Genomic DNA, 15,056 nt, shown 5'->3' with positions numbered 1-15,056 from the left:
TATGTGACTCTGTGACCAGAAAACTAGTCATAATGGTTTGTGACATCCAAATACATTTTGAGCTTGCATATATAAAATTTCAGTCGCATACACAACCAAATTGGTCGCAATTTTGAGCCCTGCAATTTCATATTCAAGCAGGTTCAAGCACTTTGGCCAAAAATCCAATAACTTTTTTTAACCTTGAAAACACTATATTAAAATGTAAGCATTTTCCAGGATTTCCAGCACCCATACTGTATGAACCCTGACACATCATCTGAAAGCTGAACAAATAAGCATTCCATAGTTATACAGTACGTACTATTAGGATAGGATATTATTTGGCTGAGAAATCTGAAATTTGAGGGTTACAAAAATTCTAAACACTAAGAAATTACCTTTAAATTTGTAAAATGACGTGCTTATAAATAAAAACTACAAATAAAAAAAAATTGGTTTTTAGATATTTATGGTAGGAGATTTTCAAAACGTCTTCATGGAACATGATCTTTACTTGATATTCTAACGATTTTTAGAATAAAACAAAACCGATAATGCAATGTATTTTTGGCTATTCCCCTAAATATATCAGTGCAACATTAGACCGATTCTTTGGTCCGCATTTACACACACACTCAATATATATAACACAAGGACCCAGCTTAAATATTTTCATTTGCTATTACTGAAAGTGTTTCACTAGAATGTACAGGTATAAAAGGACGACTGACCTACAAACCCACACAGTCACTCCCAAGGTCAAAGAGCTCTTTTCATAACAGATGCAGCCTTATAGCATCGACTATAACATATTATCCTGCACATACAGTATATATTTCTGAGTTCTTACACACACGCACAAACTCTGACATGAAAGAAAGAGAATCTGGGTTTAATCCTCGCTGTGAGGTCAGAAAAGACTATGCAAAGATGGCAAGCTTTACTCCAAATATCACAACTAATATTTTGACTTTGATGTGGTTTTAATTAGTAATCCTGTTTGAAGCTGCTGCCTCACATCATGCTAACCTCCTCAAAAAAAGAAGTGTTAAAACTTTGGATCAAGGTCCAAGGCGGCTTTGCTTTTATACTGGCATTCGTTTCTGTGTGTGCGTGTGTGTTGTGTTGGCCGCAGGGCTGATCTGTTTTCAGCAGGTTATACTCACAGATAGAGTTATAAACAGCATTACACATGCCTTGGTGAAGCACAGTCACACTACAAACAGATCTGCAGTAAAGTGACACAACATACAATCTCTCCTGCTGTTATTCTCCTATCCGCAAAATGCTTTAGGGTATTCAGCTGATTCGCTATTAATAAATCTGCAAATGAAAAATCAAATGTCTTCAAGCATCATCATAACTCATATATTGAGATGGCAGGTCTTAGCTGAGTTTGTTTGAAGACTCGCATTTATAGGTGACAGGAGATTCAATGTTTGTAGGTTTTTGTAGGTTTCTTATGTGTTTAGTTAGCTTTCTGTTGTGTCTGCCCGCTCAGACAGCTTAACAAGTAGACATGCAGCTTGTTTTCTTATAAACGGATTGTATTTATGTGCCATATTGGCCTGTTTTAATGTTGTGCTGGTTTACATGCTACTAGTTACTCCTTCATGACTCCGCCCTCCTACTTTTATTGTAAACAAATAGCAAAGTGGCCAATAATGGTGCTTTAAGTTTCTCTACATTTGAAAAATTAAGTGAATGAAGTGATTTGTTAAATACACCAGTGTCAATTTTCATTAGTTTTGACGTTTGTTTGAATACACTTTACATTGATAATGGTAGGCTGCAATGTCAGTATTAGATTATACTTGATTATACAAGCCTGGCCCTGCGTGATCTCATGTTTTGTCATCATAATGTGGAAACAGTTTCAAATACTCCATGTAAGTCATACAGATAAAAAAGTAAGCAGAAGTTTGAGGCTTGAGGTTTGAGGTTGATCGATGTTTCCCTGCTGATCCTGATACTGCAGTTTCAGAGAGAGGCAGGGAAGCAGCAGCTCATTACGCATAAGTAAAAAGGGCATTTGTTTATACACTACCATTGCAAAGTTTAACGAAACTAAAGGATCATATCAACTTGTAAAATGAGAATCCAATGTCAAATTTAATTTAAATATACTATATCTTTAAAGGTCCCATGAAATTGTGCTTTGAAATTTGCTTTTTTTTTTTTATGTTTGACGTAATCAACTGAAAAACGAAGAGAGGGTGGGACATAGTATAGCTCCTACCCATTAAAAAAACAAAAAAAAACTGCCAATAACGCTCTGCCAGTGAAAGTGGTTAAGATCAAGCTCATCTAATGAAAAGCATCTTGAAGGGGGGCAGGGCATGTCAAAGACTAGAGAGCAAATAATTGGCTATGATTTGATGAGAAACTGAAGTATAAGGTGACGTGAATAAAACTGTTGATCCGTTTAGGCAGAAGTGACAAACTACAAGCTTTATGTTTAATTCATTATTATTTTTTCTAATTGCAAATTGTCACTGGAGCACACTAGTAGAGGTCTGCCGCGGGACCTGACCAGATTTCTTGTGGTGCGGGAATAAATTTCCGTATAAAACGTGGTAGCGGTTCTTAACTCAGGTTTAATTTGAACAGAAGTGTGTGGTCATTCAGTGCTCACGACTGTTACACATGCTAATCACATGACCAGTGCTTTTTGTATATGCTTTTTTTGCACTTCGTTAATGTTAGAAAAATATATATTTTTCTAAATATGACTAATGCTAAAAAAACAGGTGATATTAGCAATTTATGGCAAACAAAAAAATTGCATCAATATAATCAATTTTAGTTTGTTAGCTAATACTATTATCTTAGGTTAACACCAGCAACCTTATTTAAGAGTCGAATAAAAATGTGATGACGTGTGCTGATCCATATGCATTATTGCGCTTGCAGTATGCTGAACCATCCGAAATCTCATTCTGTGTGCAAACTACACTGCTAGTGGTCTACAGTAAACTCACCTGAACAACTGACTTGGAGAAATCAGAACCTTCAAGGCAAAGTAAATAAACAAACTATTCCTCACAACTCTAACAAGTGGACATCAAGAGGACAAACGGAGCTTCTCTAACTCACACATCTCAATCCAACACGTCCTCCATGACTTATTCATGATGAAGACATTATAAGGTAGCACAGACGGGCCGGACAGCGATGCTTGTTCGGAATACACATCAAATCTCTAGGGCGTTTTTCCGGCTTCATACACACACAGATCTGCTTTGTGCGTCTCCTCTGCTGTCTTTTATACAGCAGGTTCATTCACGCCCTCCAAACACACCTGCTTGTGCTCTCTGATTAGAGAAAGAATGGAGCTAATGAAAGGACAGACGGTGTATGAGAGCGGGAGATAAGACTTCATTAACTTTAATGCTGATTTGGTTGCTGGTGCTAACAGCTCAGAGGACAGAAAACAGCCCATGCTGAACGGTGCTAAACTGAGAGAGGAAGGTGGACTCTGGCTTTTTGTTCTAAATGACAGACAGCTAAACTAAATAAAGAGAGAAGCTGATGGCCGATCCGTGAACATAAACTCTGTCCGAAGGGATAGAAAGGCATTGATTTTTTCTTTCCTGTAAACCTGAGCTTGTTAGATGGGCTTGTACTGTACACTAACACAACACTACTAAGGCCCCGTTTACACTAATATGTTTTAGTTCTAAAACGCCTAAGTTTTGCTACAGTTATGCCTTCTGTCCACAATACCTCAACGAGTTTTTGAACCCTGAAAATGCTGAAGAGGCAGTTATGGTTTTAAAACTTTTCTCAATATTAAGTCTTGCATCCTTTCCTTGTAAGTTCAGATTTTGCAAGTTTGATATGGAAAACAAACTACCTAGGTAACGTTGGGTAAATCCTCAAAGGGAACAGTGTACTTTATAACTGGCACTCGCATCATCCTGGCTACGTCATTTCACTATCTTAACAATAAAATGAGAACATGATATAAGGAACTGCCTATCTTCATTTTGAAATTAACAACTTAGACACCAAAAATGTTGAGGCATCGTGTAGCTACATAATTTATATGACAGTCATCTTCACAGTGTTCATATTTATTACAAAACATAGCCTATAACTTAACTGTCTCCTTTCATTTTTATTTAAAAATATTAAACATACCCTCTCTTTTGCTGAATATCAGATTTAATAATCAATAATGGGCATTAGAAAAGAATAACGTTCAATAGGTCTATACAAAATAGTCAAGCAATCAGTCAAATATGCAGAATCAGTGTATGTGGTTACATAAATTAGTAACTTTGCCTATCGTTGGGCTCAAGTAACAGATGGGAACAAGTAATAGATTCAAAAGACGAAAGTCAGGGAAAATGTCATTAGATAGAGACCAGATGAATTAAATATCTCGTTTATCAAACTACAGTGAGATGATATCAAGCAGTAGATCGTTAATGAACTGTCCGACGTGAGCTGCTCTCACCTGGATAGGTGTGTTCAAAGCACCTGCTGACTGCCTGGAGCTCAGATGTCTGCATAAGCTGCAGCACATGTCAAAGTGTGTGTGTGGTCACGTGATCTGTGTTTTTAGAGGTGTAGTGTGGACGGGGAGCTTTTCAGAAATGCTAGGTGAAACTCCAGTGTGGACGTGGATTGTTTTCATTCTAAACTCATTCTAAAACCATCATTGTAAACAGGGCCTAAGACTAACAGGTGTAAAAATGAATGAATATATAGTTGCAATCTCAATGTAGATATTTAAAGCAGAATAGGCCACAACAAAACCCCAGTTATCTACTATAGTGTAATAGCAAGAAAGAATGGTTCAGAAAAAAATAAACAAGCACATATGAGGACAACATTCAGAATTTCACAAACTTGTGTCTATATAGCTACATACTGTAAGTTATCTTATAGACTGTTGTTAGACTTGCATTTAGTTTTGTTATATTTATAGTTCTGTTTATCCAGTGATTCAGCTAAAGACTACATTAGGGAAACAAAAAAATCACATATTAGTATTTTTTGTCATCAAAAAATCATAATTAAGCTTACTATAACTTGAGTTTTTTATCAAATATCTCAAGGTATTATTTTCTTTTATTAAGGGATAGAAAATAATTTTAGAGTAAAATAAAAAATAGAGCAAACAAATACAAAACAGCAGAAAGAGAAATAGAAAAATAAATAAGCAGAGAAAAACAGTATGGATGAGAGGAGGGATATAGGGTGGAAGACAGTCCACTATGTGGCTGGTGAGTAAGATAATAACCTCCCTTGGTAGAGTCTAGTCAGGACAGCATGAAGGGTAGAGCAGTCGGGTCAGACCCACTACTGCAAGCATTCCCTGGATCATGAGCACCATGCAATCAGAGGGAAAGAAAGAGAGGGAGAAAGAGAGAGAGAGGGGGGGGGGGAGAAATTAACAATTTTACTAGATAAAGGACCCACTGTGTATCTAGCAGCTCATTATAAATATATAAATGCCACAAACTAACAAATAAAGAGTAACCACATCTGTATTGTTTTATGTATTATGCTTTATACATTCCTTTCTACTGTAATATATATTATTTTTAATATTGTTGTAATTATTTTTTCATCAATATTGTTATAACTACTAGTATTTATTTAGACTTTTTCCCACCTGCTGTGCACATTTTGGCAATATACACCCAATATGTATTTCATGCCAATAAAGTGGATTGAATTTGAATTTGAGAGAGGTTTTGTAAAAGGCTGCCAAAAAAAAGTCCAAGTCATTTTAATGCACATTTTGAGATATGCTAGATGGATGTGATAGCTAAAACGTGAATTAAAATGTGTACAGAGATTTGTTTTTATGAATAATTTGCATGCAACTAAATTATGATGAAAACAATCGATTAACAAAAAACAAAGACATGACACCATGTTAGTTTGAGTGTGTCATTTCATTTTTATAGCTGATCATTTTCATCAGAAGTTACTATTTTGTCAACATATTGGAATGAAAAATTTATTTATTTAATATCTCATTTTTTGTGGAAGTTAAATCCACAACTTTGAACAAAAGCATTGATATTTAGCATTAATTCCTTATTATAGACTTAGCATTTAGTTCATGTCCTTGCTATCTCTACTTGCAACACGTCTAGCTTGCGAATGTTTGCTATTTGCATTAGCATCCAGACCACAGGGAACGGTTTCAAGCACGATGACAGAAAGAAGATGACAAGAAAGTACAGGAACGTACAACTCCATTATAAAACCGTCTTCAATTTCACATGCAGCCTGGTGAAGTTCAATATAAATAATTAATTTGCCAACGCCGACATAAACTCTGATTAGAGCTTGCGAATATGTGTGTGCACATGAGGTTGACAAGAGTGCCAGAAAATGCGTTGGCACCATGGGCAAAAGAGCTAACAACGTTGACAGCAGAACAACAATGAATAAACATGCATGGAGTGAAAAAAAAAACATTGTATGTATTCATGCAAACGTGTAAAAAGGATATTGCCATCTTGCTGTGGAACAGGTCCTGTTGATCGTCTGTGGAGCTGAATGTGTCCAGATCCTTCTCCAACTGCAGCAGGTGTTTCTCCATCTGTTTCAGGCTCTTCTCAAGGTTTTCTGCCGATACTAGACACACGAATACAGATTTAAAACAATGCATCAACACGCTTTGTTTACAGCAATACATTTCCAGATTTAATCTTTTTTTTTTTTATTTAAACCATGAGGCCTCATTGGCGTTAACCATTTAACTCACTGCTATTTGCTAGGCAATTTTATTTGAGCAGATTTTTATGCATTTATAACAAAGATAATGGCACCGATAAAGAAAAGCAATGAGAAAAACAAACAAAAACAGCTTAATCCAGCATGAAGTGAAGCGTTCAGACTCCAGCTTAAATTTATCACATTGAAACTGCTGCATTTTGCACATCTGAAGTGTGTTCTCAACTTGAGTGTAAATTTGTCAAGCATATAAAACACCTGCCTTAAAGCAACTGTGTGCTGAACAATTCTCAACATCTGATCGACATTATTGCTTAATGTATAAATTCACTTATTTAGGATGTATAAACAAAAGTATTGATGATGCCCTGTTTATGTAATGAAATGTAATGTGTGTATTTATATAGCGCATTTATTATGTATAGTCATACACCTAAAGCGCTTCACAATCATGAGGGGAGGGTCTTTTCTGATGGATTCGGATTTCTGCCTTTCAATCCATCCCAGCATGGATTTTGACTAATAAATAAAGTTAACACATTGCTTAATATAAGGATGTTCAGTGCATTTGACTGTCTCTTTGGCCCCGTTTACACTGCCAGTTAAATGTGACCCAATTCTGATTTTTCGCTCATATGTGACTGATCGGATCTGTTCTATGACCGTATAAACATGAAAAAAGGCATGCATTCGGATATTCAGAGATCGGTTTTAGGCCTCCTTCATATGTAGAAATAAATCAGATATAAATTGGATATGTGACTATCATGTAAACAGGCAGATCGGATTTATTGAGGCATTCCGTTTTGTACGTCATTAAACTTGCAACAATGTGGTACTTCTCCACGGTTTAATGACGTAGAAGGTAGGACTGCTTGATTATGGGAAAAATCATAATCACAATTATTTTGGTCACAATTGTAATCACGATTATTCAAAACGATATATAGTTGAAGTCAAAATTATTAGCCCTCCTGTGGTTTTTATATTTTTTTATGAATATTTCCCAAATGATGTTTAACAGAGCAAGGAATTTTTCACAGTATTTCCTATAATATTTTTTCTTCTGGAGAAAGTCTTATTTGCTTTATTTTCGCAAGAATAAAAGCAGGTTTGAATATTTTGAAACCTATTTTAAGGTCAACATTATTAGCCCCCTTAAGCAATATATTGTTTTGATTGTCTGCAGAAGAAACTACTGTTATACAATCACTTGCCTAATTACCCTAATTAAGCCTTTGAATCAAACTTTAATATGAATGCTTATGAATGCTTGTATTAAAAAAAATATCTAGTAAAATATTATGTGCTGTCATCATAGCAAAGATAAAAGAAATCAGTTAGAAATGAGTTATTAAATCTGTCATGTTTAGAGATGTGTTGAAAAAAAAATCTTAAAAAGTTATTTTCCTCCCTGTAAATAAGGAAATAAATAACAACAGTAAATAAGGAAATACATACAATAGAATAAAATATGAAACAAACTGTGCTTTAAGCATCTTCACTGTGAGAAAAAAACTACTACTAGCTACAAAAGCCCTTCAGTCAAGAGCAGTGAGTGATTTTACTCCTTAGGTTGTTTGATTAATAATGATAAAAACAGTCAGCAGCAGGAACATTGTGCGCTGTCACTTTAAGAGCAGTACGGGTCTGATTTATGGTTTCGGTTTCACATGTCTTTTGATTCTCAACTCGTTATTTTATTAAACAAATGAGGGTTAATATGAATAATCACTAAACACCGCGTTTTGACCATTAAAGCGCTCACATTAAGATGACTTTAGATGTGATCTAAATGTGATCTGTTTAGATCTTTTTGATGCTCTGCTCGTCTCTGAGGCTGAGCGCGCACACACACAACAGCGTGCGGTTTCACTCGCGCTTTTATGAATGATTCGAATGTACATCAACGAATGATGCGCATCCCGTGCTGCAAACGTTACATTACAGTACATGCTTTTAGTCATTTTCATGTGAAACTAAGCTTTGCAGAGCAACAAATGTGTACAACTGGAAAGGAGCGGTATATGATGCAATAATCGTTTATCTCGATTAATGCTTTTTCATAATTGTTAGAAGCCAAAATCGAAACTGAATTTTTGATTGATTGCACAGCCCTAATAGAAGAAAGGGTGTGTGGAGACGCTGATGGAGTAAACAACAACAACAGAGGAAACATGAAGGAGGAAAGTGGTCAGTCACCACAATTTGCTCCCACCAGACCTGAGATCACTCTCGTACCCACAAATTCCTCTGAATGGTGGAGGGCACCATATATAAACCATAGGCGCAAGCTGCAATGACAGCCCTTTCCCTCCTACTCCGCCTCAAAATCATTTTAAAGTTGAGTGAACTTTGCATATTTCGCAGAGCTAAAAGCAAGACAACTTCTTCCATTGTGGCTAGTGTGGCGCAGATGCTACATCCCGCTAGCACTCGTAAATTGTATAGCAAGTGGAAACACATGAATCAGACATGGGTCACACTTAAAAGAACGTGTAAATGGACAGGCAAAAAAAATAGACATAGGCAACAAATCAGAATTGGGCATCAACGCCTTAGTACTGTAACTATTTTCAGGAAGCACCAAACCAGGTCAGAGGTCAAGGAGACCTCGAGTGGAAGTGAAGGGCTTGATGATTGCAACTGTTTTTTTTTTATTTGTATTGCTGTGTTAATACTGTCTAAAGTGATTTTGATATTATTATTACATGTTAAATCTAGATAGACATAGTGTAGTGAGACTATAGCAGCCTGAATATAGACTATACCGGTTTTTACCCAGTTTTAATAGACGGCTGAGAGTACACTCAGCCTTGGGTAAGAAACAGATTGTTCTTTGAGTGTGTGTCCATTCTCTTCGATTTTGGATCCTTTCACGGGTCTGAGGTCAGCTCTAAACAGCCAAGCAGATGTCTGACGTTTGTATACTTGAGATATTATGATATCGTTTAGGACTGTATACACACACGTGGAAATGTTCCTAGTCTATCTGTGTTTTAACCAATCAGGTTAAAACACCTATATGTACTGTATGACGCAGTTAATGCTGTTATGTAAGAGTTTAATTGATGTTGATTTATGATTGTAAACAGAGTGGCCTAGGAACTCACTGCGAGTGTTGAAGCTGGGTTCTGCTGATGAAACTGCAAACTATCTTCAGTAAACTTTACTTATTTGAATCCCATAAGGATCCGATAAGGATTGATGAGGTAATTTGGCCAGGACACCGGGGTTACACCTCTATTTTTTATAAGACATTCTATGAGATTTTTTTTAATGACCACAGAGATTCAGGACCTCGGTTTAACATCTCATCCGAAAGACAGCGCTCACTGACAGAATGGTGTCTACTTCACTTTACTGGGTCATTAGGACTCACAGAACGCAGGTTGAGCGCCCCCTCCTGGTCTCACTAACACCACTGCCAACAGCAACCTAGTTTACCCATCTGGTCTCCCATCCAGGTACTGACCAAGCTCAGCCCTGCTTAGCTTCAGTGAGTAACCATGTTGGGCTGCAGGGTGATATGACTGTGGCAATCTTTTTTTTTATCATAATTTTTAAGATACACATGTCATAAAGAAATGACACACATCAGCTTAATCTTATAATTTCTAAAAGATTCGATGCTTTCCTACTAGCACAAACACACACCATCACATAAAACTGCCAATTTAAAGATATATTTGGTTAATTACTATTACAACCGCTCCTATAAAGCCAAAGACGCTCTGTATAGTTCATCTGCTCCTCACACATGCTGGTAGTTTTGATGAGGTAATTATATGACTTTAATAAGAGGCTCATGTTTGATTAAGCAGAGGCTGTTTGGAGGGGACGATCCTGTTCCATGCAGTGTTAGTGTAATGTGACGGGACACATTGACTGAGCCTCATGGGCTGAGATTTGGCTTAAATACCCCCAGTTTAGTAGGATATTATTTACTGCATTTTCATGAGGAATTGTGGAAATCTTAAACTGCTTAACGGTAATCTGCTTAGTTAAGTCTGACTCTTTTTTCCCCTTTATTCCTGTGGCTCTTAATGATTTTTAACACATACCAAGCACAACTGCAGGATGCATTTGCTTTATATAGTTCCTATTGGCTTTCTGTTTTCAGCATGAAGATGGTAAGAATGCACACACATATATATATAGTCATCAAAACCTCTAGCTCCCTCTTATGGAGTTCATGCAGAAAGAGTGACAGAGAGATGGAGGTAAGTGTCTTTATCTGGTCTCACTGGACTGTGCCAGGAGCAGCTGGCACTGCCACTTTGAGTGTGACCAAGTAATGCCTACACACACACAAATATCAGTCGATTTGAATATCGGTATGGTACATTTATTCAGGCACTAAGAATTAAACTTCAGTCTATAAGTTTTTTGTATGCGCATGAATGACACCTCAAATTAAACAGCATGTTGGAGAGACATGTTCCGTTCATTTTCTGAGCAATTACACATTTCTTTGCAGACAATAAAGTAGCAAAGCATTCAGAAGTTTGGGCTTTGTAAGATTGTTTCAATGGGCAGGAAGGCTAACAAAAAAACTTCAATCACTCAGGTCTTATGCTCTTGAGAGTGAGCTAAGTGTATGTGTGTTTTGGTGTAAAGGGGTGGATGAGTGTAAACCCACACTCAAAATGCACATTCAGAAGGACACTTGAGAGCAATGCGTGTGTTTTATTTGAATGGCCTTTGGTGATTTGTGAGCTCTTGAGAGGAATGAGAGAGTGTGTGTTTATGTGTGTGAGAGGGATTTCAATCATCTAAACATTAAAAACACAAAGAAAACTGCTGTCAGCTTAAGATGACTTAAAATGAAAACATTTAAGAGATAGTGTTCATCTACCTATATACACTACCTGACAAAATCTTGTCACCTATATACGTTTTAGGAACAACAAATAATAACTTGACTTCTAGTTCATAATTTGGTATCAGAGATGTCTTATACGAAAGGCAAAGGCCACTAGATTATGCCTATTTTTATTTACTTAATTAGGACAGTAAGGTCTGACTTTACTTAGACAAAAGAACTGTCGTTTAACAGAAATAATGTACACTATATAATATAAATTCATGGTGCAGGGGAGAAATAATTATTATTGTGTATGAATCCCATGAGCTTGGACGACTGCATCCATACATCTCTACAATGACTCAAATAATTTACTAATAAAGTCATCTGGAATGACAAAGAAAGCGTTCTTGTAAGAACTCCCAGAGTTCATCAAGACTCTTTGGATTCATCTTCAATGCCTCCTCCATCTTACTCCAGACTTGCTCAATAATGTTGATGGCTGGTGACTGGGCTGGCCAATCCTGAAGCACCTTGACTTTAATTGCTTTCAGAAACTTTGATGTGGAGGCTGAAGCATGAGAAGGAGCACTATCCTACTTCCCCCTCCTGTGGTTTGTAATGTAACGGGCGGCACAAATGTCTTGATACCCCAGGCTGTTGAAGTTGCCATCCACTCTGCAGATCTCTCGCACGCCCCCATACTGAATGTAACCCCAAACCATGATTTTTCCTTCACCAAACTTGACTGATTCTGTGAGAATCTTACAGGGTTCATATATATATATATATATATACACACTGTATATAATTTTTTTGTATGAAGTTTATTTGGATTAAAACTTTTAGCATTTTAAATGTCTTTGATATCAAAAATGTATGAATTTAATGAGAATGAATTGAATTTGTCCTTGCAGAAGTTAAGTATTGATATTCAGAAGGTCTAGTTGTCTATTTAAGCAGCTTGCTCGATTTCCATGCACATTTCACTATATTCTGTTGCCCTTTCTTAAAAGTCACTTTGGTGGTGTGTGCCAAAGGAAATAAATATAAAAGAAAGCCTCAATAACAGTCAGCGCAAGCTCTAATAAAAACAGAAGAAACACACATGCATGAACCCTCCATTAACAGCCAGTGAAGGAAATCACCCTAGACCTTACTGCGCCACAATGGAGAAAAACCATAACAGTTAGAGACTGACAAGAGCTAATTCTTAATGAAAGTATCTCAATCTCCAATGAGCAAAACACACACACACACACACACACACCTGCTAATGCAGGCTCTAAAGGACAAAATAATGGAAGTAATATCTGTAAAACAATCAGAGGCCGTTTCCTGAGGGTAGTGCGGGGACAGACATTCAATGTGGTGGGGATATGTTACCCATAATGCCATTTCAGCTTTGATGAAGGGCACAAGGGCAGGCAGCACTAATGAAATGGGGAACAGGAGGGAAAGAGATAGACAGGGAGGGGGAAAAAAGTGAAACTAATAAAAAGCTGCAGAGACAGAGCCAATAAGTGTAGGAGAAAGGGGATATGGCAGAAAGAAAAAACATTTCTCTAAACTTACTTCCTTGGAGCACAAAAAAAAAAGTTTTAAAGAACGTCAGAGCTGCTCGTTTACAGAAAGGAACTAAATTGTGAACAAGAGATTTCAAGCACCCTGAAAGCAGCACATTTAATTTGAGAATATCAATATTCGCAAACACAGATGTGTCGATTATAATGCTAATTCCACTGGTGTGATATTCTGCTGCTATAGCTCATCTGAATCGAGATTTGATTTGCTGTGGGTTCATAGATGCTCTTTTATAGATCTTGTAATGGGTGTCTATTTAAAGAAGATCTTTAATCAGACCCTGTAGTTTTACATGATTACGCAATTGTTGAATCCAACGCAAAATCAACAAAAATTCGAAAATTTTTGTGATCCTGCAAAATTCTTAATTAAACGCTAAATAATCACAAAATTTTTTATATTTTCATTAAACATCAAATTTCAAACCATATAATCAAATTACATTCATGTCAGTTTGCAATGAATTGTTTTACATGACTTATTGACGTTGGATACGCAGCGCACGTGATGTATTTTAGTGTGTCTCGAAAAATGACAGCTCACCTGCGCTGTCACAATCATTACATTACATTACATGGAACAGGGGGCGGGGGAGTTTCCAGCTTGGCAGTAAGCAGATGCAGATGAAGCGCGAGTGATTAGTGTGTGAAGTCATAGCAAAGATGAGATATAGACATCTTGTGGGGCGAATTGGCCGTTTTTGCTTCAGACTGCAAAAGAAAGTTGAAGCAAACGGAGCAATGGAATAGACAGGTGGAGATGAGATTGGTTCAAGGGTGACGGCCGCTGGACGTGACCGAATTGAAGGATGTTATTTGTGATTTACATGTATGACAGATATTATGATTAGGGTTGGGTATCGTTCTGGATTATTTCGATACTGGTGCTAAATCGATACTTTTAAAACGGTACCGATACCAAAACGTTGCCTGAGCTGTTACTTTTGAGCCACAAAATTATGGTGGATGACTCTAGAAAAATCTTTTACTTGACAAAATCTTTTACTTGACAAAATCTAAAAACTTATTTGAATAGAACAAATATAATTAAAGTTTAAAGCAAACATCAATTCATATTTTATATATTTGAATTACATTAATATATTTCCTTTGATCATTTGTTGGTTAGCATGAATTTGAGATTTGCATTATAAAATTACATTTACATTTAGTCATTTAGCAGACGCTTTTATCCAAAGCGACTTACAAATGAGGACAAGGGAAATTACATTAGCTTACTACTAACCTGTGAAAAGGCTGTCATCAAAAAAAACTCCTTTTATCTAGGGTTGGGGCTTTTGACTATGTTTACATGGTTATCAGTAGTCTATTGATTTGATAAGACAATAATATGAAAAAAAAATTATTCTGGAGTCATAATAAGTCGTATATCTTATTGTTTATTTCTTGATTAAAAGCAGTTTTTAATAATAAAAAATAAGGTCAGTATTAATAGCCTTCTTAAGAAATATTTACTGTATATTTTTTTGATATACACACCAAATCAGTTACAAAATAATTTGACTAATTTCAACTTTCATAGTTAACTGATTAAGTCTTTAAATTACACTTTAATCTGAATATTATGCACTGACTGTCACTATGGGGAAGATAAAGAAAGTAGATATTAGAAATTAGTTAGTTAAACTATTATGTTTAAAAATGTGTTGTAAATAAATCATGTGTTGAAGACGAAAATCAAAAATGAATAAAAGCAAAACTGAACAAGTTGAATATGACTTACACGAGCGTGACTGAAAACTACATTTGATCAATGTGTTACATCTGTTCTTTGGTACTTGCCGACTGTTTGTAAATTCAATACAGCATTTCCTAACGTAAGGCTATGTACACTAGATTTCTGATTAGTAATGGTCTCTGCATAGCCGAGCACTTCCTATATTAAAAGTGTTAAAATCGCTATTACCTGTGTGATTTGAGTGTTAACCCTCTGACGAATGCGGGTAACTAGGCTAATGCGC

General features: G+C 36.3%; 1 protein-coding gene across 3 annotated transcripts in view; it reads right to left on the bottom strand.

Annotated features, from left to right (window-relative positions):
• The window catches only part of diaph3 (diaphanous-related formin 3), a 475,404-nt gene that overhangs the window by 165,819 nt on the left and 294,529 nt on the right, over positions 1–15,056 (bottom strand). For all 3 annotated transcript variants that reach the window (XM_056468166.1, XM_056468167.1, XM_056468168.1), the window contains one exon: positions 6,461–6,585. In XM_056468166.1, the coding sequence (XP_056324141.1) occupies positions 6,461–6,585 (125 nt within the window). The remainder of the gene's footprint in view (positions 1–6,460; positions 6,586–15,056) is intronic.

Source organism: Danio aesculapii, chromosome 11 (assembly GCF_903798145.1).
Source record: "Danio aesculapii chromosome 11, fDanAes4.1, whole genome shotgun sequence".
NCBI classification, from domain to species: Eukaryota; Metazoa; Chordata; class Actinopteri; order Cypriniformes; family Danionidae; genus Danio; species Danio aesculapii.
Note: the sequence above shows the minus strand (reverse complement) of the source record. Positions and strands in the feature narration are given on the sequence as shown.